The sequence below is a fragment of the Artibeus jamaicensis genome, unplaced genomic scaffold, assembly GCF_021234435.1.
Source record: "Artibeus jamaicensis isolate MK-2021 breed Jamaican fruit bat unplaced genomic scaffold, CSHL_Jam_final contig_1998, whole genome shotgun sequence".
Taxonomy (NCBI): Eukaryota; Metazoa; Chordata; class Mammalia; order Chiroptera; family Phyllostomidae; genus Artibeus; species Artibeus jamaicensis.
Genome location: NW_026521407.1, coordinates 18020134 through 18047974, shown reverse-complemented (window position 1 = coordinate 18047974; position 27841 = coordinate 18020134). Strand labels below are relative to the sequence as shown.

At 52.0% G+C, this 27841-nt stretch overlaps 1 protein-coding gene across 5 annotated transcripts in view; it reads right to left on the bottom strand.

Annotated features, from left to right (window-relative positions):
- ARSG (arylsulfatase G) overlaps nt 1–27841 on the bottom strand; it is a 120255-nt gene that overhangs the window by 35396 nt on the left and 57018 nt on the right. For 4 of the 5 annotated variants that reach the window (XR_008389737.1, XM_053655566.1, XM_053655581.1 and 1 more), the window contains exons 5-10: nt 27700–27811; nt 25054–25191; nt 19458–19654; nt 18503–18583; nt 8335–8443; nt 2272–2434 (exon numbers count right to left, since the gene is read on the bottom strand). Coding sequence is in view for 4 of the 5 variants with exons in the window: in XM_053655566.1 (XP_053511541.1) it covers nt 2272–2434; nt 8335–8443; nt 18503–18583; nt 19458–19654; nt 25054–25191; nt 27700–27811 (800 nt within the window). In the remaining variant the exon portion in view is untranslated. The remainder of the gene's footprint in view (nt 1–2271; nt 2435–8334; nt 8444–18502; nt 18584–19457; nt 19655–25053; nt 25192–27699; nt 27812–27841) is intronic. The other variant, XM_053655583.1, reaches the window with a different exon arrangement.

Here is a 27841-nt window from a genome sequence, read left to right as displayed (position 1 = left end):
AACAAGCCTTCCCTTTTTGCACTTGTTCACAGCAACCTGGAGCTGAGATCTGACTTGACCAGTGGGGACGTTATGACCTCCCACTTCCATCTGGGAGATGGGTGAGTACAAAGTGGGAATTTGGTGCCAGGCTGCACCCCCTTTCCTGCCCCCCCCCCCACCGTGGTTGTCCTCTTTGCCAAGACACAGAGCTGTCAAGATCAGAAGCAGATGGGTCAGTAAATGCAAGAATATGCAGCATGACGTCGGCTGCTTTGGGTTTTGAATATCACATCACATGATGTCCCCAGCTGCCCAGGAAGCGACTACTGAGAAGACCATTCAGTAGGAAAGCCAGTAGCCCATTAATTTGCCTTTAAACCTCTCCACAAAAGACCTAAAAGGGTGCCAAAAAGCAAGTGCCTCTAGGTTACTTCATTTGCAAAATAGGGAAGAACCCACTTGCTGAAACATATTTGCATAGTGTATTGAGATGACTATCTGGGAGTTATTTTGAGCTTTCCAAAACCAAAATGGTTTCCTTCTAAGCCAAGCTATATCAGAATCCTTTTAAGCCCAGGATATAACTAAGGGTGACCACAGTTAAATTGTGTTTATTTAAAAACACGTGTACACATGTATATACATGTATGTATATGCATATAAATATATGTGTATACCTGTATAATCACTCAGTTTTACCTCTTGGCCTTCCTTCAGCAAATTACAGATGATTTAGTACGGCCTCTTTAGTAGTTGACCAGAAAAGTCCAAGGCCAAATTCAGACCAAGGCCAAATTCAGACCAAGGCCAACAGCTACCTATGTTGTCTTCAAGCTCCAAATAATCCTACAGCAACCGTCTTCGCTAACCCTGCCAGAACCTAGTGCTCTGGGAGGCTGGGAGGCCCACAGGTGGCTGCACCCACGTGCTTTTACTCTTGAACATCTCAGCAGTAGCTTCTAGCAAGAAGTAACCATGGGGACTTCCATCTGGGCTGTGGGGTGCGGCCGGCCCAACTCCAGCTGCATCACCACACATCATGCGTTCCCACGTCCCATAGGTTCCCACAAAAAGCCCAAACAGTGCTGCGGTTTGTATCGGGTCTTCATTCCTGACTCCTTGGCCGAGCCCCTCTGGGCACTAGACCAATAACTGCTGAGCCCTGCGGATGGGGGCTCCACGTGTCTGCAGACTTGAGAAGGAGCGAGCGGTCTCTACTCTGAGAATGGAAGTTGGTGCAGAGGAACTGGCTTCCACAAGCGACCAACAACAAGACCACAGTCATTGAATCACTTCCTGGTGACCCCGATTATTCTATCGTTAGCCATGGTGACAAACACTCAGGAGCACCTTCACTGATGTCCTGGATACCAACGTCACAGTCTGCAAACTTCCAGCCTGAAGGAGGAAACCCTCTTCCTGTGCTGCTGCCGCTCAGGAGGAGGGCCCGACCTGGGGGGTCTGCGGCTCTAGAGGACCAGATATTCCAGAGAGAAGCGTCCTTCTTCAGGGGACGTGCCAGGCATCATCTGACAACACCTAGAAACTAATGAGTGTTCAGAAGCATCGACGGCCTGCTCAGGCTTGCTGGGGTGGGCCGAGTGGGAAGGCCAGCTTCAGCGACTGCCCCGGTACATTTGAGTAGCATCTGAGTCACTTCCGTGTGAGCCCCTTGATAAAGACGTAAATATAAATAGACCCTTTGATGTGCGGGTCCCTGACGGAGGAGCCCTGTGCTCACAGAGCCTTACAAAGGGGGTTCCAGTTCCTCTGTCCTCCCTCCCTCCTCCCACTTCCTCTTCCCCTTTGTGCGAAAAGAGAACACGCAAAAATGGCAAGGAAAGGTCATCGGGTCTACCATTTCTCAGCTGGGCTTCAGAGCACCTGAAGAGAGGACACCGGGGAGCCGCGGGGGGGGGGGGGGGGGGGGGGGGGCACAGCCGAAAGCTAGTGTGGAGGCTGCAAGGCCTCATGCTGGGCTCTGCAGGGGCCCGTCCCAGCACCCAGAGGTCTCTCACAGGGAATAAGCACCATTGTGCACCGGCCCTCCACCAAGTAGCTAGACATAAATCTGGACTGGCAAACTGGGCTACTTATGGGGGAAGGAAAGGAAAGAGAGGTTCAGCTCCGCGGAGTCACCCTCGGGGCTCTGAAACTGGATCTTCGGCGGCCGCCTGCCTGCCTCTCCTGAGGATGACTCTGTCTGCACAAAGGCGAACAGGCCCCAGGCAAGAGGCGGCAGGCCCACCCCTCGACGAGCCCCGGACGGGACACAGGTCCTCCACTCACCCTGTGTCCAGTCTGCGAGCGGTCAAAGAGCACCTCAGAGGCATCCAGACCATCGAAGCGTCGGCCTCGGGGCAGGCGAGCCCCCGCCAGGGCGAGCACGGTGGGGAAGACGTCCAGCACACTGCGGGGAGAGCAGGACAGCCGTGGCCCGGGGTCCCAGGCTCTGCCCCGGACCACGCTGTGGTGAAGACCCACCCGAACCAGCCCAAACCCAGCCTCCACTGTGGCCCGCCCCCCAGCCTCCCTGCCCTTCCTTCAGGTCCCACCCTGATTTCTGCGCCTACAAGGGGCAGGATGGCCTGGGGGTCCGGCACCGGGCTCCCCGGCCAGGGTTGCCTGGGCTCACATCCCAGTGCCCCCACCTGTCTAGCTCCTCGGGGCTTCAGTTTTCTGTTCTCCGAAATGGGCACAATTATCTTAATAAAGGCACGGAGAAGAAGCTGGCACTCAGAAAGTGCTCTCTGAACGTCTGTCGTGACTGTTCACAGGGGCACCCCCGTGGACCCATCTAAGCCGTTCTGCCTGTCACCAACTGGGCCACAGCCACTCACTGAGAGGGAACAGTGTGTGACAGGTGTCTGCAAGGGAATGTGTACTTTGTTTTTCCTTCCCTGGGTCTCTGTGTCACACATCTCCAGTCTTTGTTCAGAAGCCCATGATGTGTGACACATTCCTTCTCCTTTACCTGAGCTCTTTTTCCGCATTACAAAACCTAAGTGTTTATGACGGACAAGGAGCACCTCCGGACACGAGCGGGACGAAACGATGCACACAGAGGCCACCCCTTGGGCAGCCGTGGGTAACACTTGGCTGGATTTTGTTAATCGGACTTTCTTTAACTCACATGGTACAATCTGACTCTACTCTAGGGCACGTCTCCGTCCAGCCTGCCGGAAAGAACTGACCGGCTGCCCTTTTGACAGAGCTGCTGATCTGAGGACTGGGCCAGCGAAGAGTCCGTGGGACTTGATGGAGCCCGGAGGGCAGGGCCTCCATGAGGGGGGACATCCCCAGGCAGGAAGCTCTGGTTGGGCCGGGGCTGGGCACCAGCAAACTTCAGACACACTCCCTGGGGCCCTGGAGGATCACACCTCCCCCTTTCCCCACTGGGCATCTGGCGGAGGGAGCGCTTCCCCCCACAAGGGGCTTCGGGTGGGACCTGCCACACACCTCCTCCTCCCTCCGCCAGCCTCCTTCTCCTCTCCAGGGCTCTACCTGCAGCCCCAGACGGAGGAGTCTCTCCTCTGACTACAGTACAGAGTGTTTCCAATTTGCCTTCCGCTTTCACAGTCTACGGAGCTGGCAACCTAGCCCTTGAGATACATGCTCCAGGAGCTGGCACCCCACACTGATGCAGCGGCGAGGAGTGCAAGGAAAGCAACTGCCAAGTGCAGCACAGGCCAGAAACCTGTCCAGAGTCCAAGGTTCCTGCCACAACTCGGGCAGCACGGAGGACTGCAGTGCAGTGGGAAAAGGCCCTGGCGTGTTTGGGGCAGTTCATCTGAGCTTTCTCTGATTCATGCCCCTCGGAGAGGTCTGTGTCCAGATGGGTCACATCAGTGAGCAAGAGAAACAGGGTCTGTGTTAGATTTTGGAAGGCATGGTGCACTTTCTTTTTCCGTCTTATTTTTTCCCCTGTGTCATGAGGCTTGGCCTCCTAATTATACGGCACTAAGTCTAATGTTCTCGGAATCCTGTGTCTCAGAGTTTACCGGGAAGCTTGTCCACCCAGAGCACACAGGAGACCTCTGGCCCACAAGAACAGCGCCAGTGCCTCCGGTGACTGGCTGGTCCCAGCACTGCTTGGCACGCTCAGGCTGTCCTGAGCCCTTGCTCATGTGAGGGAAGGAGCCAAGCCCCTGAGCCTCCCCTGCAAGAGGGAGATCCCCCTGGGCACAGACCAGTGCCTGCCCAGGCTGGGCGTGACCACGGAGAAACACCAGCCTACAAAGGCTACCAAACAACCCAGCGGTTCCAAACTTCAAACCGCACCTAAGAATTTGGTCCTGGGAGTCTTAAAACCTTGAAAAAAGACAAAGAGAGAGAGAGAGATCCAAACCTGACACTTTCAAGTGTCTGCAGTTCATTATGCTACTTGGGGTGGGGGCTCTGGACAGGGCCACAGCCTGACGTGCGCAGGGCCTGGCACCAGTGCCTTTGCCAGTCCTTCCCTCCACACAAAGTGCCAAAAGCACGTTTCGCAGCTGTGTGGACGTAAACACACATATACAGAGTGTGCGTAGAACCATTTTCTTCAACCTGAAAGGTTTTTTTCTCTTTCTTCTGGTAAAACTTTCATGTGCTCCCAAAGCCTCATTGGCCCCTGGCACTGGGCCTCCTGACCTGATGGAGAAATGTGCCCCAACTTTAGAAGGAAGAAAAGCCCATTTCCATGGTCCTTTGGTGGTGACAAGGGCAGCCAGGTGCCTGCCCACTGAAGGCGAGGCTGTGGTTGCTCTGCTCGATGACGTGAAAGGCTGCCATCAGAGTGGGCAGGGGCACCTTTGCAGGTTCACCTGCCCGTGTGAAAATATATTTCTTTTTTCTTACCATGGTTTCCACCAGCCCAAGGCACCGAAGGCTGTTCGGAGGAAGTGTGTGTATCAGTGTTCTTATCCAAGGAGCTGCCAAGGAGCCTGGGTGTGGAGACTGGGTGATAGAGAGAAGGATGTGGGAGGGCCCTGCCCCAGCAGACAGGGCGGGGAGGGGTGCCGCGGGGCTGCAGCGGAAGCACCTGGACCTCAGGACCCTCGCTGATGGGAACTGAGGCGCTGCGCTGTGTAGCCCTGGGTTGGAGTGCATCCTAGGGCAAAGGAGTGGGTGGGAAGGGACAGGGTTTCCTAGAGTATGGGGTCATTATATCTGGGAATCCGGGGGAAGATGGGAGGGGAGGACAGTGAGGGGCTGCTCGGGAAGGACTGGGGGTGTGTGGGACTGGACGTGGTAAGGGGGAGAGGGGAGGGCAGGACTTCCTCCAGGCCGTGGGACAGTGGGAAGAGTCCCTGGGACGTGAGGAGCAGTGTTTTTGGTGTTTAGTTTTAAGTTTCTTCCTGCACTGTAATGCCCTCTCGTTTCCCCTAGGAAAAACTAGGTACCCGCCCCTTCCTGGTGTAAGCTGGCTGCGGAGGTTTGAGGGGCCGCAGCTCCCCCAGAGCATCAGCAGAGCCGAACAGCAAAACGTGAACACTCGCTGCAGAGCCCACGCGGCTACATCCTTGCCTCCCCCACTGCTACTCGCTGCCCCGTAAGGGAGTGGGGGCGAGGGAGCCCTTTCTGGACATGTGGCTTGACCCTGCTCAGGGCTCACACTTCTCCTTGTAGCCCCTATTTCCGGACACGTTTCTGTAGCTCAAGACTGAACAGAGCCAGTCAAATCCTGCTCCCCATGACCGCCTTTCGGATGTCAGAGCAGAGCCGCAGGGTCCCCAGGGGATTATCCCATCTGCTGGCCAAACAGCAGCTTTCACTGTTTTTCGAATGAAATCGTTTCAGGTCTCATACCATGCTGGTCACCTTGTACTTGCCCCAGTAATCTCTGACAGAGAGGTCCTCAGCTCTGAACTGACGGGGGTCTCCCAGCTCGGATGCAGAGCAGACCCTTCACCTGTTTATGTGTAAAGATCTGGTTCTCAGCCAGCCTGAGCCTGTCCCGCCGGGGACGCTCGGAGCTGCCTGGAGACGTTCTGGTTGTCACAACTGGGGAGGGGATGTGACTGGCATCTAGTGGGCAGAGGCCAAGGATGCTACTAAACACCCTACAATGCACAGGGCAGACCCCACGACAGACAATGAGCCGGCCCCAAACACTGTGAGGTTGAGATACCCCGCCTTCAAGTTTCAGGTCCAGACCACCAGCAGGCCCGTCCACAGGTGCTGCCCGAAGCCGCCCCCCTGAAGGGGGGGGCCCGCTCCTCAGCGTCAGGAGCATCTGTCCCTGGAGCGGTGTCTGACCCACAGCTGGACACGGCAACAAACATTTGTTGAATAAACAAGTTCCCCCCCATCTCTACTTGTGTCACTGGGCTTTGGGGTCAGGGCACGTGCAGGCAGACCTCTCGTGGGTCTTACTGCATCACACGGGTGCACCCCCAGTGTGAGCACGGGTTATCTCCACAAGGACACCGATGCCTCCCTTCTCTCCTGCGTCCCCCTTCCAACACACTCTGTATTTTCCTGTATTCACATGAATACTTTTATCGACTCATCTGCTCTCTGGTGTTCATAATCCTTCAGGGCCAACAGAGTGCAGGCTAAGCGACACTGGCCGCATCTGGAAGGCCTGCGTCCTCGGAGCCGTGAAGCACTGGAACAGTGGTAAGAACGCCGGGTCAGGGAGCTGGGTCCCCAAGAGCAGGAAATGTTAGCAGAGGTTTCTCCTTGGAGCTGACCCCGAGGACCTCAGGGAAAAGGCAGCAGACATGCGGTGGCCTGTGCTGGCAGTGAGGACGCTCCACCCGAATCTGCATGGATTCACGTGGGAAAACAGCGAGAGGGTGGAGTCTACAGGGACAAACTGTCCTGCTGCAACCCAGGCTGATTTAACATCAGAAAATACCCTCGAAGGGGCTGATATACTATATTGGCACAGTCCTGGTAAAAATTCCAGGGGCCCTCCAGCAAATGTTACCCCGCACCAAGACTCACTTCCTCCGGTCCCCAAACTATCCCCTAAGTCCCCTCTGAGTCCCTAGGTGGCCAACGAGATGATGCAGCTTTATCACGCTGCCGTGGTTGACTCTCCGTGTAAACACTCTTCTCAGATGAGAAGCGCGTGCTTGGTTTCCAGTGATGTAACGTGAGAGGTGGCCGGGTTGTTTGTGTGTGTGCAGCCCAGCCTGGGAGCACTTGGCCTGCCTGCGTGCACCAAGTCAGCCCCACGAGAAGCAGCCCGCCTGGCCCTCTTCCCGGTCAGCCTGACATGACAAGACTCCAGCCCCTCCTGACTGCACAGGGCTGACCCAGTCCTGGGGCCCACGGGCTGCCAGGGCGGTGCCTTCCCACACCCTACTCTGTCCATCAGAGCTGTTTACCCTTCCTCTGCCCTGGGCTTCGGTTCCCCCCTCCCCGCACACCAGGTCTGGTGGTGCTCAAGGGAGCCCGTGAAGCTTGCTTTTTTCTATTAGGCTGTGTTCCTTAAGCCAGTACCCATTTGGTAGATGATGGAGATACGGTGGAAGTAGTAGATTTGCCTTTAAGCACACCAAAACCTCCAGGCACACGTGCAGACACCGACTTTTGCTAAGGGTCTGTGTCAGTGAACACAGGGCGGAACCAGGTTTGAATGAATAGAAAGTCCCCAATATGATTATGCAGCTACGTGGCACTACAGCACAGCTTTCGGAATGGCCCACCCACAGCCAAGTTCTGTGCCAAGGAGAGGGCCTCCTGGATCTGCCTAATGAGGAGTTGAGAGTGATGGGGAGGGGTCACACTTACAGGTGTCCTTCTGACACTGGGAGCACCCAGTGACCCGCCTCACTGCAGAGGCTTCACTGCCGGAGGCAGGAAGACTGTCCTCACCTAAGGGTTCATTCTCACCCCACCAGCCTGGTGGCGTCACCTTCTCCCTCCCCTACAGGGCAAGTGGGCATCACATTCCTCTCTTGGGGCCATGTGGTTACCCGTGAAATGCTGGCCTCACACAGCCACCCCCAGGACACCCGCCACCCCCCAAGGATGGAATCGTGATGGCTCAAGTGGTCTGTCCCTCCCGTCAGCTTGGGGCAGGGCAGAAGGAGAGGCCGCTACCCTCTCTGCTGCTGCCTTATCTTTGGCAGACACACCACTCAGCGCTGAAGGCCACAACACCCGCCCAGTCCCCTCTGCACCCAGACGTTAAGCCAGGTGGCTTGAAAAGATTCCACCGTGTATCGCTTTAACGAGCACACAGGATTGCCGACAGGCAGACCCATGCCGCCACCAGCTGAGCCTGGCACTGAGCAGACTCGGGAAAGGCAGGTGCTGGGCGAGGCGTCCCCTCCCCAGGTCTCTAACCACTCAGGCCTTCGTGATCTTTGTGCCGTCAGTAAACCCCAGCAAGTCCCGGTGGCTTGGGTCTCATACCTTAACAAAGCAGTGCTGGTGACATTGGTGGGGATTCTGCCAGGCCAGTACGCCACAGCCGGGACCCGGTGCCCTCCTTCCCAGGTGGTCTGCTTGGCTGGACTGCCCCCTGTGAAAGGAGGGGAGACGGTGGTTCTTTGACAGTGGTAACTCGGGTCTTCCCTTCATCTCAGAGCTCCATGTGGGACAACAGTCCCTCTCTAGGAGGACTCCCCGAGAGTGTCTGATCTTTACAACGAAGGAGTGACTTCTTTTAGTAACCAGCTACGTGCATTCAACTAGTTAGTTATCTTCAAATACGTGCATTTATTTTACTGGACTCAACATATGTAAGTAGTTGCCTCAGTCACTCGTAAAGTCACTTCACTGCCCTTTCTTCACCACACTTCACACTTCACTCTGTCTGGTTTACAGACTTGCTTCCCGCACGTCCCCACATCAAGAACAAGACTTCATCAGTCTTGGGTACCCAAGACACAGGTACTTAACAAATACTTGTTAAGTAAATGAATTTGTCTTCCTACCGATCATCATGTAATTTATCTCTTCAGGATGAAAACATACAATTGTTTGAAAAGAGAGAAAGGCAAAAAGTCCCCCGGCTATTTGATCTCCCTGAAGCCCAGAATCTGAGCTGGTGTGGGCTTTGTTGTTGTATTTTGCTTTGCTTTGTTTTTCCCTGAATTAAAGAGTTGTTCTGATGTTGTGGAGACAGCCTTAGTAATAGCTCCGACCTCTTGCCTCTCAGGGCGAGGCAAGAACAATCTATGTGCAATCTATGAATTTCCACTCTGGTAACTAGAGGAATTCCTTTCGTAACCACTAAGTCTCTTTGTGACCACCAGTATAATGATGACCAGCGGGCTGGAAGAGATGAGCTCATACTTGATGGAAACATCCTGAATACACGCTGCCTTGAATTAACCATGACCATCCCCACCACTCCCACACACACCCCACCCTCATCCCTGTTGAGCCAAGGATTCCACAAAGTTCGCGTGTAGAAAGCCCTGCCAAAGCAAACGTGTATGTGGCTCACACATACTGTGGTCATGCAACTCCCCAGCTTGGCTGGCGTGAATGTGAACGCGACAGAGATGGGGTGGGGGGGGCAACGTGCCTTCTGCGGTTCGGCTCTCACACTAAACCTTTGATGTCCCCGGCCGCACACCACACCGGAAATGCTCAGCATTCTTGCGATTTTCTCATGACCAGCTCTGGAGTCCCTCAAGTGTAGAAGTGGGAAACAAAACACAGAACAGCTCCCCTCCCAGGGACTGCTTGTGTTTAGGGGTGGGGGGCTCTCAAAACCAAGTGGAGTTGTGCCGGCTCAATGGGCAGCTCTTTGGCCGGGCCCCAGAGTTCTCAGACACAGTCTTCCCAGTGAGAGCCACACCTTCCACAAACACACGCAGTGCCCACTCCCCGGTACTGACGCACACGGAAAAGAGGACCCAGAACCACAGAAAGCACGAAAGGCGCTCCCACGCGGCTTCGGAGGGCATGACTTATGTCACGGCTTAAGGCCAAAGAGCAGGGAGACAGGAAGTGTCCACGCTTGTGCGTGCTAGGGGTCTGCAGATAATTCTACCCCCGTGAGGGGACTTTATGTGGAAGCCTGGGGTGGGGGTGGGGACAGGTGGGTGAAGTAAAGAACCTGCTTCTTTGCATGTCTATGGTGCACAAAATTCAATTGGTGTGCTTAGCCCTGGAGGCCAAGCTCTACAAAGTGAAGGCTTCCATCCCAAGAAATAAACCTTTAGTTCCGACAGTCAAACAGGAGGCAGGAGTGAGAGTCTGAGCAGTGGCAGGTGAGGGAGCACCAGAGTCAGCACCGGATGTGGTCTCTGCCTCCGGGATGTTTCCAGAACAGTACGCTGGCCCCTAATTAATGCATCTGCTAATTGGTCTTCACCATTGGAGGTTCTGCTGGTTTGCCACAAGCTTTTGCGTTGCTTCTTTTGGGCAATGGACTTCCCTAAGTTGTGTTTCAGAGAAAAACACTTCAATATGTTCGCCTTATTTCAGCGGAGGGCTGAAAGCTGGAGGGGTTAAAAGGAATTCAGCCAGTTATAAAACGTATATAATGTCAACCAAGTAAATTGTCCACAGGGCAAAGATTCAGGTTTAAGAGAAAGAGAGGAAGAGGTTGGCCGAGTAAAGCTCCTTGGTGTGTCCCGTGAGGGCCCATCCCCCTCTGTGTTGTGAACACCGGCCAGCAAGTGCTGCCTGCAGCTTGGGATCTGGCTGAGAGACAGATGGTATATCCCAGCCACACCCATAGACCTAGGACTGTAAAGCAACTTATCTGAAAGGTGTCCAGGGTGTGGGTAAGCAATTATAAAAATATACAACCCGCACAGTGTGGATAGTGTCTTACTTGGAACCCTAGTCTCTCAGTGGCCCTGCTGGGGACGAACAAACAAAAAATCTGACCAGCATTCCCTGTGGGTCCGTCTGCAGGGTGGTAGAGTCTGGTTATCTGAATACCAGTGCTCATTGTGGTTTATCTGCACTAGCAAAGGCTTGATCCCAGGAGAGCTGCCTCTGGTCCCCTGGTACTCTTCACTGATTATGTGTTCCTACAAATGGAAACTCATTTCCAGTTAAACACAATAATAACAGTGACAACATTCTCTCCTATTGACTGAGCCCTGGTTAAGCACCAAATTAAGCACTCCTAAGCATAATGCTGAGAGCTTCTCTGAATTATCTTGTATAATCCTTATCATGACCTTTGAGCCAGGTACTTATAAATCCATTTTTCAAATGAAGAAACTGAAGCTCAGAGAGGTTAAGTAATTTGCTCAAGGTCACACTGTGAGCAAAAGCTAAGAGCCAGGATTTGAATCCAGGTCTAACTACACGGCTGCACACTCACCCATTAAATCTTCTAGGACAGTAGCTCCCACCCACCCCTGAATGCATATTAGAATCACCAGGGGAACATAAAAAATACCCACGCCAAGGCCCCTTTCTGAGGAATAGTGATTTGATTGGCCTGGGATGTACTCTTGCTGATTTAAGATGAAGAACACCCATTCCAGAAGTAGGAGAGCAGGGGTAAGATCAGAGAGTGAACAGAATGTCTTTCAAAATTATATGTAGCCTACTGCCCACACCTTTATACTTTTAAGACACAGGATCATAAATACGAACCTATAAATCATAATAAGAACAATAGGTAAGAAGTCCACAGATTAACTTCCTATGCACTTTCTGATTCCAACAGCGGCTTTTCGGTTTGGATAAACCTCAATACTTCGATCAGCGGTACGGCACATAAGAAGCGTTAGCTGGATGTGGCTTTCTGTGGAGAACGCATTTCAAGGCACTTGTGGTTAGTTATGACTCTAATTAAGGCAGAACCTCTTACTTAAAGCAATAAATATTTAGCCTCAGCAACCAAAATATAAACAGAACCATGATTCATGAACTTGCTCCCTTGTTCTTCCCTGGCTGCGGAAGTGAAGCGGCGTCCCCTGATGCGTGGAGACAGTGCCAGCCAACGAAGACTCGCTTGGCCCATACTTGGGAATAGCAGTCTCTCCCAGAAAGGACAGAGTGCTGCGTGGCACTGACTCAGAGACACGGCGTTCACAACTTCTCAGTGAGGCAGAGCCACCAGCAGAATCCCGGAGATGCTGATTTACTAAGCGAGGTGGGACTCTGAGTCTAGGTAATTCTGTTCTCAGGGGTCCGAGGGCCAGAGTATGAAAAGTGTTAGCAAGACACTCAGGAGGCACCCTGGGAATCAGGCAGATGTCAGGTCTCGCTTCAGGGCCACCCCTCTTCATTGTGTGGCCTTGGACAGGGTTCTTAAGCTCCAGCGGACTTAATCCCCTCAGTCACGAAGGGAAGACGCCACGGTGCTTACTCTATGGGGTTGTGGGAAAAGTTACGTTGGAGAATGTGTGTAGAGTTCGAAGCAAGGTCCTTTGGCCTGGTGCCTGCTGTGGAAGGGCCAAACAGTCCCCACCCACCCACCCACCCAAACAAACAAACAAACAAGCAGAAAACTGCCTACAGACACAACATAGCAGAAGCTGCAACCTGGCAGCTCACACACTGAGCTTAGCCCTCTGACATTTGGTTTGGCGTGGATGGTTCTGTTGTCATTGTTGATGTTGTTGTTGTTTTTAATGAACTTTGAATGTCATTAGACCGGATCCTGTCTCCAGCCTCCTGCATCCCAGACACAGCCCACACTGATGAAGGAGGCGTGTTCCTTTCTATCACCTGCCCCGGGCCACAGAGGCATCTGTATTCGTGATTTGGGTGGAAGAACATGCCTGATCTGAGGAGTGCCCATTTTATAACCTTCTAAAGCAGCAGGCTTCATTTCTAAATATAAATATGAGCGCTTGCCAAGGATGCCTGTAGCATGCTGGTTTTCTAGAAACAAAAGGACATCAGGCCAATGACTCTGGCTGGCCTGGCGTGGACTTAAGTGTGATGAAGGGGACATTTTAAGCCTGGTGGCCAAAGGCCCGGAAGAACACACAATTCAACTTCCACTGGGTCCCTACCAGCTGGCTCTTTCCCCGACCAGGGCCAATAGCCAACATGCCTTGTCCCTTGCTCCCTCAGCCCTCCCCACCTCTGACCCTTCTGCACCCCTACCCGTACCCCATACTGGACAGAAGGCCCAGGATGCAGAGCCTGCTTCCCAGTGGGAAAGGTTATGCAACAACCTGATAGCATCAAATTACAAACAACCAAGGTCTCCTAGAAGCTGAGGATGCCAAATTCAACAGAATGTTTCCTCATCACCAAAGGGGAGGAAAAAACAATTCTGCTCTTCAAATAAAACACACACACACACATACACACGCACACACACAGTTTCCAGACAGAAGAGCAGCCTGTCAGGGACAAACAAGGTGCTGCTTCTGTCCTGGGTAGGAAGTAGGGCCGGGTGGGAAAGAGAGCAGTGGCTGCTCTGAGCCAGACCCAAGCTGGGGCCATGGGCTCAGGGTCAGCAGTCGGCAGGCACCTCGTGCCCTCTTTGGGAGAAGGCAGGGCCACCGTGGGTTGACCCCCACCCCCCAGTTTGGTTTCTCCTCACCCCTGCAGGGCGCAAGCCCAGGGGAGCACCCTCACTCCTGCACGGGGTGAAGAGATGACTCCAGGAGACGCTGCCTCATCCCATCAGCTGAGCACGGCAGCTGGGCCAGGAAAGGAAAGGGAAGACAAGGAGGGGGGCCCGGGAGCCTGAGAACAGGGACAAGGCAGCATGGGGCCTGACGTACGGGGCTGGCCGCAGGGCAGAAGACGCAGGGCTCCGGGTACTGTTTGTCCTGCTTCCCTGCAAAAACACTGACTGTCTTCTCGCTTTCATCTGCTCTGAAAACTGGCCCCCTTACAGCAGGATGTGCAGGCATCCCACTGACGAGGCTCCTGGGTGGGGAGGAGCAGGTGGTCAAGAAGGACCCCCAGCTAAGCTGACCTGAGCCCTGGGTAAATGCCCTTCCACACAGGGCTCTGCCTGCCTTCCCAGGCAGAGAGGAGGAGGAAGCCTGCAGAACAGTTGACAGAAAGCTGGTCTAGAGAATGGAGAAGACAGGGTTTTTACTACTAGGCAGTGTGCCTTCCGGATCCCCTGCGAAAAGAAGGAAATGGGCCCAGCCCCAGCCCCGCCACGAGCTCAGGTGCTGTGCCTGCTGCTTGGATACCACATGAAGCTAAAACATTTGGAAAGGCTCTTGCCCCAAAAGAGGGTTCTCCTGAGATAACTGAAAGCTGGCTTCTGAGAACAGTTTCCCAAGACAGAGACCCAGAACCCTTGGAAAAGTATCCATAAATTATTGACATAAATTATAGCTCAGTAGGAAATCTCTTTTAGGGCGCCTTTCCCTTTGTGGTTCCCCGCCCCCCAACACTTTGTTTCAGTTGGGAGTGAAGGAATTGAGTCTTGTGGGAGTTAGTGAAGGCAGAGCACAGAGGCTGAGTGCCCCCCGGGCAACAGTCCGGTGGACCCTCCAGTCACCCAGGGAGAAGGGTCTATCACCCGCAGCACGGAGGAAGAGATGGGCTGAAAGGGAACGGTGCGCCGCAGGCACCAGATCCTAAACTCAGTGGACAGTCAAGCCCAAGCTGGGCCTCCAAAGCCATTCATCCTCTCCACCCCTGCGGACTGCCTCCCAGGGGTTTAGAGAGACTCAGACTGCCACAGGGGCTCAACACATTGTCCTCGATTCCCACGGGGTCCAGGGAAGCAGGGCAGATTTTCCAGACAGCTGAGCCGTCAGTCCTGTAGAACAGGGCATGACTGTCCCCAGGACAATCACGGGGGTGTGGAATGAGCCACTGGGGCTAAACAATGTGACCTCCTTGATCAAAGGCCTTGGAAAGGGTCTCCACCTTGCTCAGCCTCAGTTTTCCTCATCTGGCCAACAGCGCCGCTGGAATAAAGATCACTGAGGTCTCCTCCGACCCTGGTGTTCTTCAAATGCAGGGATATTCCTGGAGACTGTCTCCTGCTTCTCTCATTTATCATATTGAGCTCAGTGGAAGCAAGTCAGTCCTTGCTGCTGTCTCTCGCTGACATTAGAGGGCTCTTTAAAAAACTGAGCGTGCCGGGAGGAATAGGAAACAAGGAGGTGTTTAATGTGCACGGGGTTTTCTCTGGGGATGATGGGAATGTTAGGGTCTCGGCAGAGGTGACAGTGGCACAGCCCTGTGAGCGTGCCAGATGCCACCGAATGCCATCAAATGGTACAGGTTAGAGTGGTTAATTTTATGTTACGTGAATTTCACCTCCATTTCAAAACTGAATGTCACTCTTGCTCTTAAAATCCTTGCATGATTCCTCATTTCTTTAGAAGGATGGCGAAGCGTTTGCATAAAAGGAAAGACCTTTGGACACTGGCCCCGGCCTTGTCTCTCTGCTCCCACGAGCTCCAGGCACAGACAGCTGGGCAGCTCCTACCACCTGGTCTTCCCGCCCCTGCCCAGGCAGCCCCGAGCCCCCTCCCTTGAAAATCCCTGGCCGTCTCCTACTTGTTCTTCAAAACTAACCACTCAGGGCAGCCTTCCTGTTCCCCGTCTGAGTCGGTGAGAGGCGCTGGTGCTCCCTGCCACCAAGGAGCTCTTACCCTGTAGCATAACGACCTGCTTATATGTTCACTCCCACACTGTCCAACAGAACTTCCTGCCACGGTGCAAATGTTTCATAGTCGCACTGCCTGGTATGGTAGCCACAGGCGGCTTCTGAGCTCTCCAAGTCCGGCCAAGGAACGTGTGGCCACTGCCTGGCGTGTGGGGCGGGGCGGCTCTAGACTGGTGGCTCTCAAACTTTAACCCACATCGCAATCATCTGAAGGACTTGTTAAGACACAGATTTCTGGGCCCATCCCAGAAGGTCTGGGGCGAGGCCCTAGAATTTCCGTGGCTAATGGTTTTCAGGTGCCACTAACGCTGCTGGTCCAGAGACCACCTTTGATAACTTCTGGCTCACGAGCGAAAGGTCCAGGCTTTGATGACTCTAGAATCAATAGGGTCTAGATGTAGATATTCTAGACTGGTTGTTCCCCCAGTGTGGTCCCTGGACTAGATGCATCAGCATCACTGAGGAGCTTACTGGGCAGGTAACATCTCCATCACCGTCCCAGATCCACTGAGTCAGTACGACATCTTAGCAGGATCCCAGGGGACTGTCTGCTCTTGAGAGTCCAAGAAACACTGCTCTAGACTGTCACTCCTTAAAGCCAGGGGCTTCGAGGGTCTTCGTGTTCCCAGCACTCAGTTCCTGGCTCATAGTCTGTGCTCCAGAAATGGAAGGAGGGAAGAGGTGGAGGTTGCCCGGGCCCAGCCAGCACACGTGTTTCTCCTAGGGCTAGATCCTTCCCTCAAAGAACAGACCCCAGTCCACACCCTTAAACTTGATTCGATATTTCCAAACTGCCCCATATGACGGGGAAGAGGCGAGATGCGGCAGGTCTTCAGATAGATCAGAGACCAACTTTGGGAAGACAGAGAGCTCCCCACACAGGCGCCACTTACTACAGGCCCTTCCCCCTCATCCTTGGTTTTCATGCCTTCTGGATTCTTACTGTCCAGAGACTTGTGACCCCAGGCTCTTCCAGGCTTTCCCACTGAACTGAAGTGGGCAGCCTGGCCTGAGGGTGTCCCGGGTACTAGAGGAAGAAATGTCACCAGCTAATGCAAATAACTACTCCCTACTTAACACTGTCTCCCCTGTGGTGTCTCTGGGCCACACTGGAGGAGTGGTCTTGGGCCACACATTAAATACACTAAAACACATAATCACACACAAAGAAAATCTGATAATGTTTTAAGCAAATTTACGATTTGGTGTTGGGCCGCATTCACAGCCAAGCTAGGATGCATGTGGCCCTCGGGCAGCATGTAGGACACCCCTGCCTAGGCTGCAGCTGTATGTATCGGACCTCCCTCCCACCTCCACTCCACTCCTGGAGTTCCACCCGCCTCCACTCCTGGGATCTTTTCCTGGCCCAGGTCTCCGGCAACCAGGACTGAATTACAGCACTCTGGAACTGGAGAGAACCAAAGAGCTCCACAGAGAGAGAGAGAAACAGCAGCAACTCCAACCCCGAACGATAAAGTGTCTGCTCACTGTGCAGAGGAAGGGAGGTGGTACCCCGTTCCCTGGCTCCTCACTCAGCTCCCCGACACAAGACGGGGCCACAGTCCTGGCAGCCACTCGATTGTAAAGTTCTCCAGGGATCTGAGCCAAGGAATACCACGTTAAAGACGAATAAAAAGGAATGATCAGCACGCCCATCTTGCCCCCAGCCATGAGGGACACAAGGATTCCAGTCCTAAGAAACTACAAATATTCTGCCAGACTAATAAGAAAGGGACTTTGTGTCATTTGACTTAGACAGCGGGGGCCACAGCTCAGGACTGAGCTGAACAGCAGGAAAACCCAGGCCCAGCGGGCAATGTCTCCAAGTCCACCTCCAAATCCCTCAGATACAAGCACCTTCTAAAGAACCTGATTTTTTCAGATATGTATTAATAATACCAGTTAATTGTGAGGGGAAAAAAAAATCACACTTAAACCCTCCCGCTGCTACCCATAAGTAATTACTGCTAATCTTTTGTTACCTTTTCTTGCCTCGTTTAATTTCCTGAGAATAACTGTCCTTATTTTTACATACTAAAATTATCTTTTACATATTGTTTTGTAACCTGCTTTATTCACTGAAAAGTATTTAATGTAACTGTGTCCAGGTCAATGATACGCAGCATTTCAGGGGATCCTTAGCATTTCTTTAAACGGATGTATCATAATTTCCTTAACACTCCCCTACTCCTGGATGCTTGGGTTACGTCCACTTGTTATTTAAAAAACCTACTGCAATAGCATCAGTTTACAAACCCCATTGGGTACTTGGCTATTTATTTCTTCAGGACAAATTCTTAGAGGAGGAACTGAAGCATCATCAGGCACGTGCCTTTTTCGGGGTTTGGCCCATACCACTGAGCTGTCCCCAGTATGGCTGCTCTCTCAGAAAAGTCAAAGCCTGGTGAGGAACATTTTCCAGAGCACGTGGCCGCTGAGCTGGGAGCCAAAGGATATTTCAATAGGGAAAGGAAGCGTGGTGTAGTGGGAAGATCACCAGCTTTAACTTGACAGCAAGCCTGGCCCCCTCCTCACATACTGTGTGACTATAGGCAGGTTGCCCGGCCTCTCTGAGCCTCTCTCTTTCTTCACCAATAAATGGTGATGAACCTACCACGATTGTGAGGTTTAGAGACAATGAGTACGGAAACCTTCAGTAGCTGTGCACTAAATATTTACTGAATGGATGAAATGAATTAATGGTTGGATAAATAGAGGGATGACTTTTTTAAAAAAAAAGAAAGAAAGAAGGGGAAGAGAACAAGGATGCACAGCAGGATGAAAGTAAAGGGAAAGCACAGTCGTGGGGAAGTCCATGGACCAGCTTGCAGGGAGCGGGCTGGCCCCCCAAGAGAGTCCCAGGGGAAAAGGAGGGAGAAGGATGCTCCAGGCTGAACAGAAACTCTCTCTGTCCCAGTTAGCTTCTTTTCTGGGACCTGGTGACTGGGGCGGACCTTGTTTCTGTTTCACAATGATGCCCTAAGGCCTGGCCCTTCCAGAGACGGAATCCCGTGCCCCACCCACAGTGGGACCCGCCAACTGCAGCTGACTCCCTACCTCGGCGAACTTGCCACGACCCAGTGAAGGGACCCACGCTGCCCGCCAGTTCACACTTCTGAGCCCACGGGCCGTTGTCTCCTAAAAAACAAAAGAAACAATATGTAAAGGTCCATAGGCTAGTGGACACTTCTGTCCATTCTCTCTCTCTCTTAGGCCCTACAGCCCTGGGCACAGCAGAGACCCGGACAGAAGGGAAACTTGTAAAATCTGCCTTATCCTTGAAGGGCTACCCTTCCAATGGAACTCTGTTGGGCTTTCAGAGAGCTGGGCTTTCCTTCCCCCAAGCTAGTCTGGTCTTGAGGGCCTTGCCTTGCAGACTTTTGCCTTTTCTATACTTTTAGCAATCTCATTACCATTGTCATCAGCCCAGCAACTACTTATTGAGCACCTGTGATGGGCCCTGTGCTTCACATACATTATCTCCCGATCCTCTCACATGCTATGGACTAGATTCCATTGGTAGCTTAATTTTGTAAATGAAGAAACAGAGGCTCAGGGATATGATGAATCTTCTCAACAGTAGCACAGAGACTCAGATCCAGGTGACACAGAGGCGGTGCTTTTAACCACTGCCCTCACGCAGACAGGGACCTGAGACCCACAAGTCCTGGCTGGTCCCTCTGACTGGCTCCCTAGTTCAACTCCTCTCAGCCAAAAGATGTGTGACCTGGTGATCTGGTGACCAGTAGCAACCAGAGTCTCTGAGGACTATATAGGTTCACAATATCAAAGTCATTCATTAACAGTTAAGAACAATATCCAGATGGCCCTGATCAATTCTTAACTGGCCAGCAGGTTACCTGCTCCTTCTGTGCAAACCCTTCCAGGGGCTCAGCCGTGGAGGCCCCAGTGGACGGGTGCTTAGCAGTCAAGCCAACAAACCCTAGTGACGGTGTGTGGGCAGAGTGAGCCATCAGCTCTCAGGGAGGCTGGCCGGGTTTTAGCACTTTACCTGTAAACCACACAAATGTATTTTCTTTTGCCGTGCGGTCAACTGTGTCTTTAATCTGGCCCATCAGGCTGTCCAGCTCCCGGAGGCCAGCAGCATACGGCCCGCGGCCCCGTGGGTCTGCTGACAGCTGGGTCTCGGGTAAGGGAACGTGCATGTGGGCCAGGCCCACGTAGAGCAGGAAAGGCCTTCCACTGGTGCTGGAAGGGAAAGCCGAGATGTCGCTCTCCAGAAGGCTCTCTGTTGTCTCTGCCTTGCCGCAGAGAAAACACTCAGAACACCTTCTGCCCCACGTGCACAAGACATACTTACCTGTCCGGAACCTTCCTAGAATATGTGGAGATACACGAGTTAGCCAATTAAAACCTGAAAGTCCTTGTAATAACAGTTACTGTCCTTTAAGATTTCCTGAGAGCTCATTAAATGGGACTCATGCTGTCTAAATTCATTCTCATAATCACCCCCGAGTTCCCTTTTTCAGATGAAGCATCAGAGGCTTAGGGAGACTAAAGAACTTGTCCGAATTCACGCATTAGTAAGTGGCAGAGTCTGGGTTCCAACTTACACCGGGCTGAGAGAAAAGCCCTTGCTCATAACTGCTGTACACTGAAGTCCAATGCAAACGTATTTTTAAATTTTATCTGTTTCTTGCAGCATCCAGGCCATCACATTCCTTCTCAGACTTGGCCCTGGCTAAGAAATGAATGGATAGCTCATGTTAGCCACAGGGAATGCTAAACAAAGCACATCACTACCCAGAGCCTCTAGATCAGGTTTTGTTACAGACCCAGGTGCCCAGCCGTCTCTATTCAAACCCTGAAGATTCCTACAAAAGGCATGTGGGGAGCCAGGATGGGCTCTTTCCCAGGCAAGGAGCAGGCAAGGGCAGCTGTAGGACCACAGCTCTGTTCCCAGGCAAGGGCAGCTATAGGACCACAACCCGTCCCCCTTGCTGCCGCAAAAACCGTCATGCAGCTCCCTGCCACCGGCCACACCTGCGGAGTAGTCTTTTAGAGGACACAGTGAAGGGAGGGTGCAGCTCAGTCAACTTCCCACCAAGTGCTGACAGACGCTGGCTCCTTTTACCCCAGTGCACCTAGAGATCTGACTTTCAAATTGGCCTCGGTGCTCTTAGTTTACCCTGATTTACATCACCCCACACCAAGTTCTCAAAGTACGCCCACCATCAGCTCCCCATCAGCTCAAGCCCTGCTTCTGACTCCAGGGGTCTCCTAACTGGGACTGTGCCTGCACTCAGTTCTCTTTTACAGACATAAAACCCAGCACACAAGCCCCGGTCATGGGCCTCTCCTTCCCCATTTTAATCAGCGATTTCTCTTCAACATTTCTAGAGTTGGGTTGTCCGATGCAGGAGTCCCAAGTCCCGTGTGGCCATTTAGATTTCCATTAATGAAAATGAAATGAAGCAGAATTCTGTGTCTCACTTGCTACAACACAGCAGACATCATGCCAACGGAAATAAGCCAGTCGCCAGAGGACAAATGTTGCATGATTTCACTGATATAGGTAGTACGTAGAGTGGTCAACTTCGTAGAGATGGAAAGTAGAAAGGTGCTGGGGGGGGGGGGGACAGGGACTAGAGGGAAGGGAAAATGGGAGGCTGGTGTTTGTTTGGTGAGTTTCGTGTGCAGAATTTCGTTTGGGATGGTGAAGAAAGTTCTGGAGATGGATGGTGGTGATGGGTGTAGAACATTGAGAATGTTCTTAAAGCCGCAGAACTGTACGCTTAAAAAGCTGAATTTGTATATGTATTTCACCACTATGTCTGTACAAATTCAGTGTCTCAGTTGCCCTACCCACATTTCAAATGCGCAGTAGCCACAGGTGGCTACCGACTGCCATCTTGGACAGCACAGATAGAGAACTTTTCATCCTCAGAGTTTTTCCTACTGGATAGTGCTGGCTTGGAGTATCTATTGCCTGCTCTCCCGAGGACCATCATGTGCAGCTCTGTACACTGTATCCTGCATGAGCACGTCCTGCTGGGTAAGTGAATGGGAGCTGAATACCAGCCCACGATCCACTGGTCCAGTAGGCCCTCGGACGCAGATCAACACCCACCCACAGGGGGCGCCTTTTTCTGATCTGCAGGTAGATGCCACATTGCAGTGGCGTGCTGGATACAGCTGGCTCAAATTTTAAAAATTTTGCAAGCCAGTGTTAAACATGACTGATGTGTAAAAGCAGATTAAATCAGCTTGCAATGAAATAAATTACATTATAAACGAAGGTGATAAATTTTCATGGTTTATCATGTCTGATTATTCTACTACATTTTACTACCATGCCCTTGAGGTTATTTTTCGTCCACTGTACCTGTGTGAGGGAAACACTGTACAATGGTGTGCCGGGCATGTCTTTTCAACGCCATAGTTGGCGACGGCGCATTGATAGCCTGAATTCAGCCAGGGTGAGAGTATGTGTAAGAGAGAAGTGGACAAATGCTGCAAATTAGGGCTTTTTCCTCCAAGTGCCAGGTGTTAAGTACCAGGGGGCTGGGAGGTTCCCACTGCCCGCTCTTTATCTCAGGCCTCATCATTATCCTCCAAACTGCCGCCCGTTATCGTCACCCTGTTAGCACCCTGGGCCAGAGACTGAAGGGGGCGTGCAATCATCAGGAGGCGGTGTGGACTGATGAAAAGAACAGGCTTTGGAGACCTGTATCCAAATTTCAAGAATTTTTATTTCATGGCTGTCTGACCCTGGGCGATTAGATTACCTTAACCTCTACGGTAGCCTTTTGACCATACACTGTGATTTTAAATATCCTTAGCTACTCCTCACACCTGTGCCCAATACCCTCATCCTTGTCACAACCTTACCCCTAATTAGCTTCAATGCCCAGTCCCAGCCCCTGTAAGGAGCAGAGTCCACACCATCTGCTTTCTCCGTCTTTTGTCAAGTCAGAGCTCTGCCTGCTGCTTTAAAAAAACCCAAAGCAAGGATTCGCTTTCAGCGCCGATGCTAGATGAAGGGCCTACATTCAAGTAAAGATCCGAGTAAAACTTTGAACAAATCCTAGGGCTGGCCCCGTGCTGAGGAGAGGAGGACCCCACGCCCTGGGGACCCGGTAGCTTTGACGCTCAGACCCAGGTGGAAGGAGACGAGGGGCGGGAGGAGGGACACAGAGAAGGAAGGAGCACAGGCCTGGGGGCCTTTTCTGCTGACTTTCTGAAAGTCAGGAATGAATTGGCAAGGCCGTCCTAAAGAAATCAGCATGCCTGAGGATTGTTTTCTGTTACATCGAAAACCAACAGGAGGCAGGTGACTTTTCCCTTCAGAGCTCATGAATAAATTAGCAAACTCTTTATCTTTTTCACATGATAAGTAGGGTGTTCATTGATTTGTTTATCTTTTAACTGATGAACGAACTGGTGAATGAACAGGATCACCGCTCTCTTCTGCTCTCTTCTCTTCCGAGCAAGTGCTAAACCATCTCTAGTCCCCAGCCGGTGGCCGCCCCTCCCTCTATGAAAGCTGTGCTATTTGGGGCTCCGGGAAAGCAGGAGAGGTCGTTCCCCAGCGCCCACGAAGCGCCCACTTGTCACACGCCTGAAACCACCTCAGAGCTCCAGGGAGCAGAGAAATGCTCAACCCTCCAGATGGAAGAGGGGTCTTTCCCCTTTTCCTATCAGCCATCTGAACAAAAGCCAGTGTTTCTCAAAAAGCCCGGAGAATCTGGTTTGAGGCAACCTCTGAATCACCAGTCTGGAGATTTAGGCCTGAGGTAGTTTTTATTATCAAGAAAACAAAATCGGATCTACTACGTTGCTGCCTCTACCCTCCCTCCTGCCCTTCTCTCAAGAAAAGTTCAATGTAGTTGAGTGAGGAGCTGGGGGGGGGGGTTCTCGCACATTCGGGGAGCTGGAGTCCTCAGTTTCCCTCAGGTGAAGTCCACTTTTAATTCTGCGCAAGTGCAGAGGCATGCAGCCCATTTTTCTTGCCCACTTAGCCTATGGCTGTTTGAAATACTAGAGAAGCTACTGGAAACCGCCCTAAGGGAGCTTGTAATCTGGGGTGACAGATGAGAGGAACACACATGGGGTCATCAGAGTTGTAGGGGGCAGCTGTAAGGTCAGGACACATGGGGAGGGGTGACTGTGTGTGCGCACACACACAGGCATGTGCTTGCACCCCTCTGGTCTACACGTGTGCACCCAAGGTGAGTGTGCGCTATTGGGAATCGTCTGTGGCTTCAGAATATCCACTCTCTGTGCTGCTCCGACAGGGGCTGCAAAGCAGCAGCCCTCACACATATACACAGCTCTTAGAGACACACTGTGGTGTGGCTCTGCTTTTTGCTCTCTGTTGTTTTTAATTAGTTGTTTCTAACATTCAAAGATCAGGAGATTTCACACAAGGGCCAGGTATCCCGTCTCTCTCGTGGAATGGAAAGCTCTGACCACCCAGGCTCCCATTCCCACAAAGAAGTGACGGGCGCCTGATCTGGGTAGTGACTGCCCCCTTAGATGGGGAATGTGCTTTCAAGGTCATGGCAGGCCCATCATTCCCCTAATGTCTCACAGTCAGCCTGCTTCCCTCTTGCAGTCTCCCTACCTGGGTCCTATAGTTGCTGAAATCTGTGAGTCCTGTGGGTTATACTGAATAGTGGCCCCAAAGATACCCAGGGTCTAATGGCACAAGGGACTTTGCAGAAGCAATTAAGTTAAAGATCTTGAGGCAGGGAGATTATCCTGGTAGACCCTAAACATAATCACAGGCATCCTTATAAAAGAGAGACAGATCCCTGACCAGTGTGGCTCAGTTCATTGGGCGTCACCCCACAAACGGAAAGGTCGCTGGTTTAATTCCTGGTCAGAATACATGCCTGGGTTGTGGGTTCAGGTTTGGTCCTTGGTCGGGTGCATGTGAGTGGCAACCAATCTGTATTTATCTCCCTCTCTTTCTCCCTCCCTTCCCCTCTCTAAAAATAAATAAATAAAATCTTTTTACAAAGAGAGAGAGCATTAGAGGGGTAGTTGACTACAGAGAAGGAGAAGGCAAAAACATGAGTGGAGATTAGGGTGCTGTGGCCACCAGCCGAGGAAGCCGGCAGCCACCAGCAGCTGCCAGAGGCCATCGACAATTCTGCCTTGGAGCCTCGAGAAGAAAACAGCAGGGCTGACGCCCTGATTTTAGCCCCTAGGACTTGTTTCAGATGTCTAGCCTCCAGATCTGTAGGAGAATAAACTGCTGTTATTTTAGCCATTACGTTGACGGTAAGTTTGCTACAGGAGCAACAAGAAAGGAACATACCCAAGAAAGGACTAACAGACTCATCGAATGCTTTGAGAGCCCAAACCACACTGGAGAGACACCGCCCTGGAAGGAGAGGACAAGTGAAACTTGTCCACAGGACAGCATGGTCTCAGCAGGAACATAAGGAAGCCCAGGAACTTCAAATCCAGGCGTGGGGACTCCAAGGAGGACTCCAGTTCTGTTCACAGGAGACAGGTGTGCATTCATCTCCGCTGGACAATGGGAGTAGGCCATGCGTGGCTTTGTGAGAGCTGCGTGGGGCCAGGGCCCTGGGTGGGCGGGAGCAGGGGGCAGGCGCCTGGACCACAGGACCCCTTACCTTGCGTGCTGGATGAACTGGGTGGCTTTCTCCGCGTACTCCCACGCCAGGCGGCTCAGGTTCACAGGCTGCTCCACGATGTTCAGGTTTTCATACAGGGGAAGGGCCACGTCAGTGTAACAGTCCCTGTCAGGGCTCCTGTGTGGGAACCACAGACAGCAGAGTACTCATTTCCATGACTTAAGTAGTTATAATGAGAACAAAATGCTTTGATGCAGCCATGTAGATAAATATAAAACACTTAACGGCCTGGTGATATAGAAGGCACTATAATGCCTTCTTCCATTCTGAGGAGATGCGTGTACTCGGACAAGCCCGGGCACTCAATAAAGCTCACAAAGACCTGTGTGAGCTGGAAACATTATTATTCCCATTTGGCCGGGAGAGCAACTGGCATCTCAACAGACTCCCTGACTCGAGCAGAGTCCCACAGCCCATCAGCAGCCCCATCCCTGGCTCTTTCCACCGTCCCCGCTAACCGATGACTTGTCCGTGAGATGCAACGCTTGTTGTTGACTTATTTTCCTACGTCATTAATTTCATGTGGCACAACATCTGACAGCAGAACAGTTGGCCAGGGGCAATTTTAAAATTTCAAACCATGTTTAGGGAATTTGGAGAAACTTTAGCAACTGGAAAAAATGGAGGTCGAACCAATCACTTCTCTCTCAGAAAAAAACAAACTCAGCCCTCTGTCATTCGGATCAAAATGAATCTGACACGGCAATGTTCCATCGCTGTGGCCGAGGAACCATCTGGCCATGACCTTGGGCAAGTTACCTAAGCTCTCAGAGCCTGACTTTGCTTCTCTGAAGCATGGGGTTGCCTGTGCCCTCTTACAGAGGTATTGGGAGGACTAAATGAAATAACGGATGGTTAGTGCTTTGCACACTGATTACCATTCCAGAAACTCGATAAAAACTCGAGTGCTCTGTCCTCATTACCACAAAGAACCAGGAGAGAAGCTGACAACAATGGAGAGAGAAGAGGGGAGCGTAGTACAGGGGAGCGGGGGGAGTAATGGGGGACTTCTCCAATACAGAAATGGTCCTGGTGGTACAGTAGAAGACTTGAGAAAAAAATAATTACATCTGCATGCAAACACACCCATGGAAGCTTAGCAGACAAGGTCAGACTCGGGTAGGTAATCTCCAAGGACCATAATTTTTTAAAAGGAGAAAAGAATTTATCATCATACCGGGCATCATAATGCTAATCTCAACATTTGTATTACAAATATGAGAGTGTATGACACTCTCACCCCCAGCCCCACCCCAATTCCGGTCTCCTTCCATCACCACTGATCCCTGCTTCACTCTCTTCCCCTCCTCCACCCCTCTCTGATTTAACATGGATTTAAAGGGGACTGGCTGGCATATGCCACGCCTCAATACGGCCACCTGGAGCCCCAGGCAGGGGGGGAGGCGAGCTGTTCTACAGCCTCACTTCTTGCACTGCAGTGAACACACGCATCCCCTGGCATCTTGTTAAAACGCGGGCCTCAGGGTGGGGTCTGAACTTCTGCATTCCTAACAGGTCCCCAGGTGACAGCCATGCTGCTGGTCCAGACAGCACAGTTTGAGGAGTAAGGACCAAGAAGAGGACGTGGGCTCAGCACTCAGAGACACCTGGACTGAGTCTCCGTCCTATAGCTCCAGGGTGACCTGGGCAACGAGGTTCACTGCCCTACCTGCAAAACCCAGGCAAATCCCTGCCTCACTCAGCAGACTGCGGATAAGTATACACAGTGTCTAGAGTGTAACGGTTTCTCAATAAGCACCCATTATTATATGATACTAACTATTGTGTTGTTAATGAGCCAGCTGAGACTGCTTTCCCCAAGCAGCTGCAACACCTGCAACCTTATAAACAACCCCAGTGCACATTCTGAACAAACGGACTACGTGGTTTGTGTTGCTTCATTACCTCAATGACGTTTACTACCTTTTCCTGCTAATTAATGTATTACATGCTATTACTGACTTCTGGAAAACAGCATGAGAAAGAAAAAAAAAATGAAAGCCCCTTAATCCCACAACTGGAGTGAATGGCCCATTGTTAATACTTGGGCATATTTCCTATGAGCCTCTCTTGACAGGGCCATAAAGGCATAAATACGGAGACAGTTAAAATCACACTGTTGATGATTTGTTTCTGCCTTGTTCACTTACTGTGATATCATGAGCATTTCCCCGTGTCGTTGAATATGTTTTTAAAGCTTCTTGTTTTGTGTCTGCGTGGCATTCCAATGGCAGAATGGCAGAAGGCTTCCTAGTAGGGGTGGGGAGTGGGGTGAAGCTCGTAAGGAGCCCTGAGCACTTTCTCTCTCTCTCTCTCTCTCTCTGTGTCCCTCCTTATGCCCGGTGACTGGCCCAGGTCAGTGGGCCAGGAGCAAAGCCAGCAGGCAGAGGAGAGAAGCCCCACCTGTGAGACCGTGGTGGTACCCAGCTCTACCCAGCAGAGCTCAACAGTCCAAGTAACCTGGCAAATGCCAATAAGGAAATGTCGTTGCCCTCGCCTTTGCAAAAAAGTTTTCTTTCACTCTTTTTGATGCCTTAACTGTGTGCCCTGTCAGCCTCTCTCATTTACTCCTCGTGGACCACACCCTCAGGGCTTCCCCTTGCTCTACATCCCATAGCCAGTTACCTTGATGGTCTGTCACCCCGTGGGCATGCGGGACAAGGAGGGTGGTTGTAGCCTGGGGTGTCTGTGCAGCCCATATCATGGCTGTATGGGATTCCAAAGTAGTAATCAAAGCCTGGAAGAGAAGCCGCCGGTTAGCACCCCC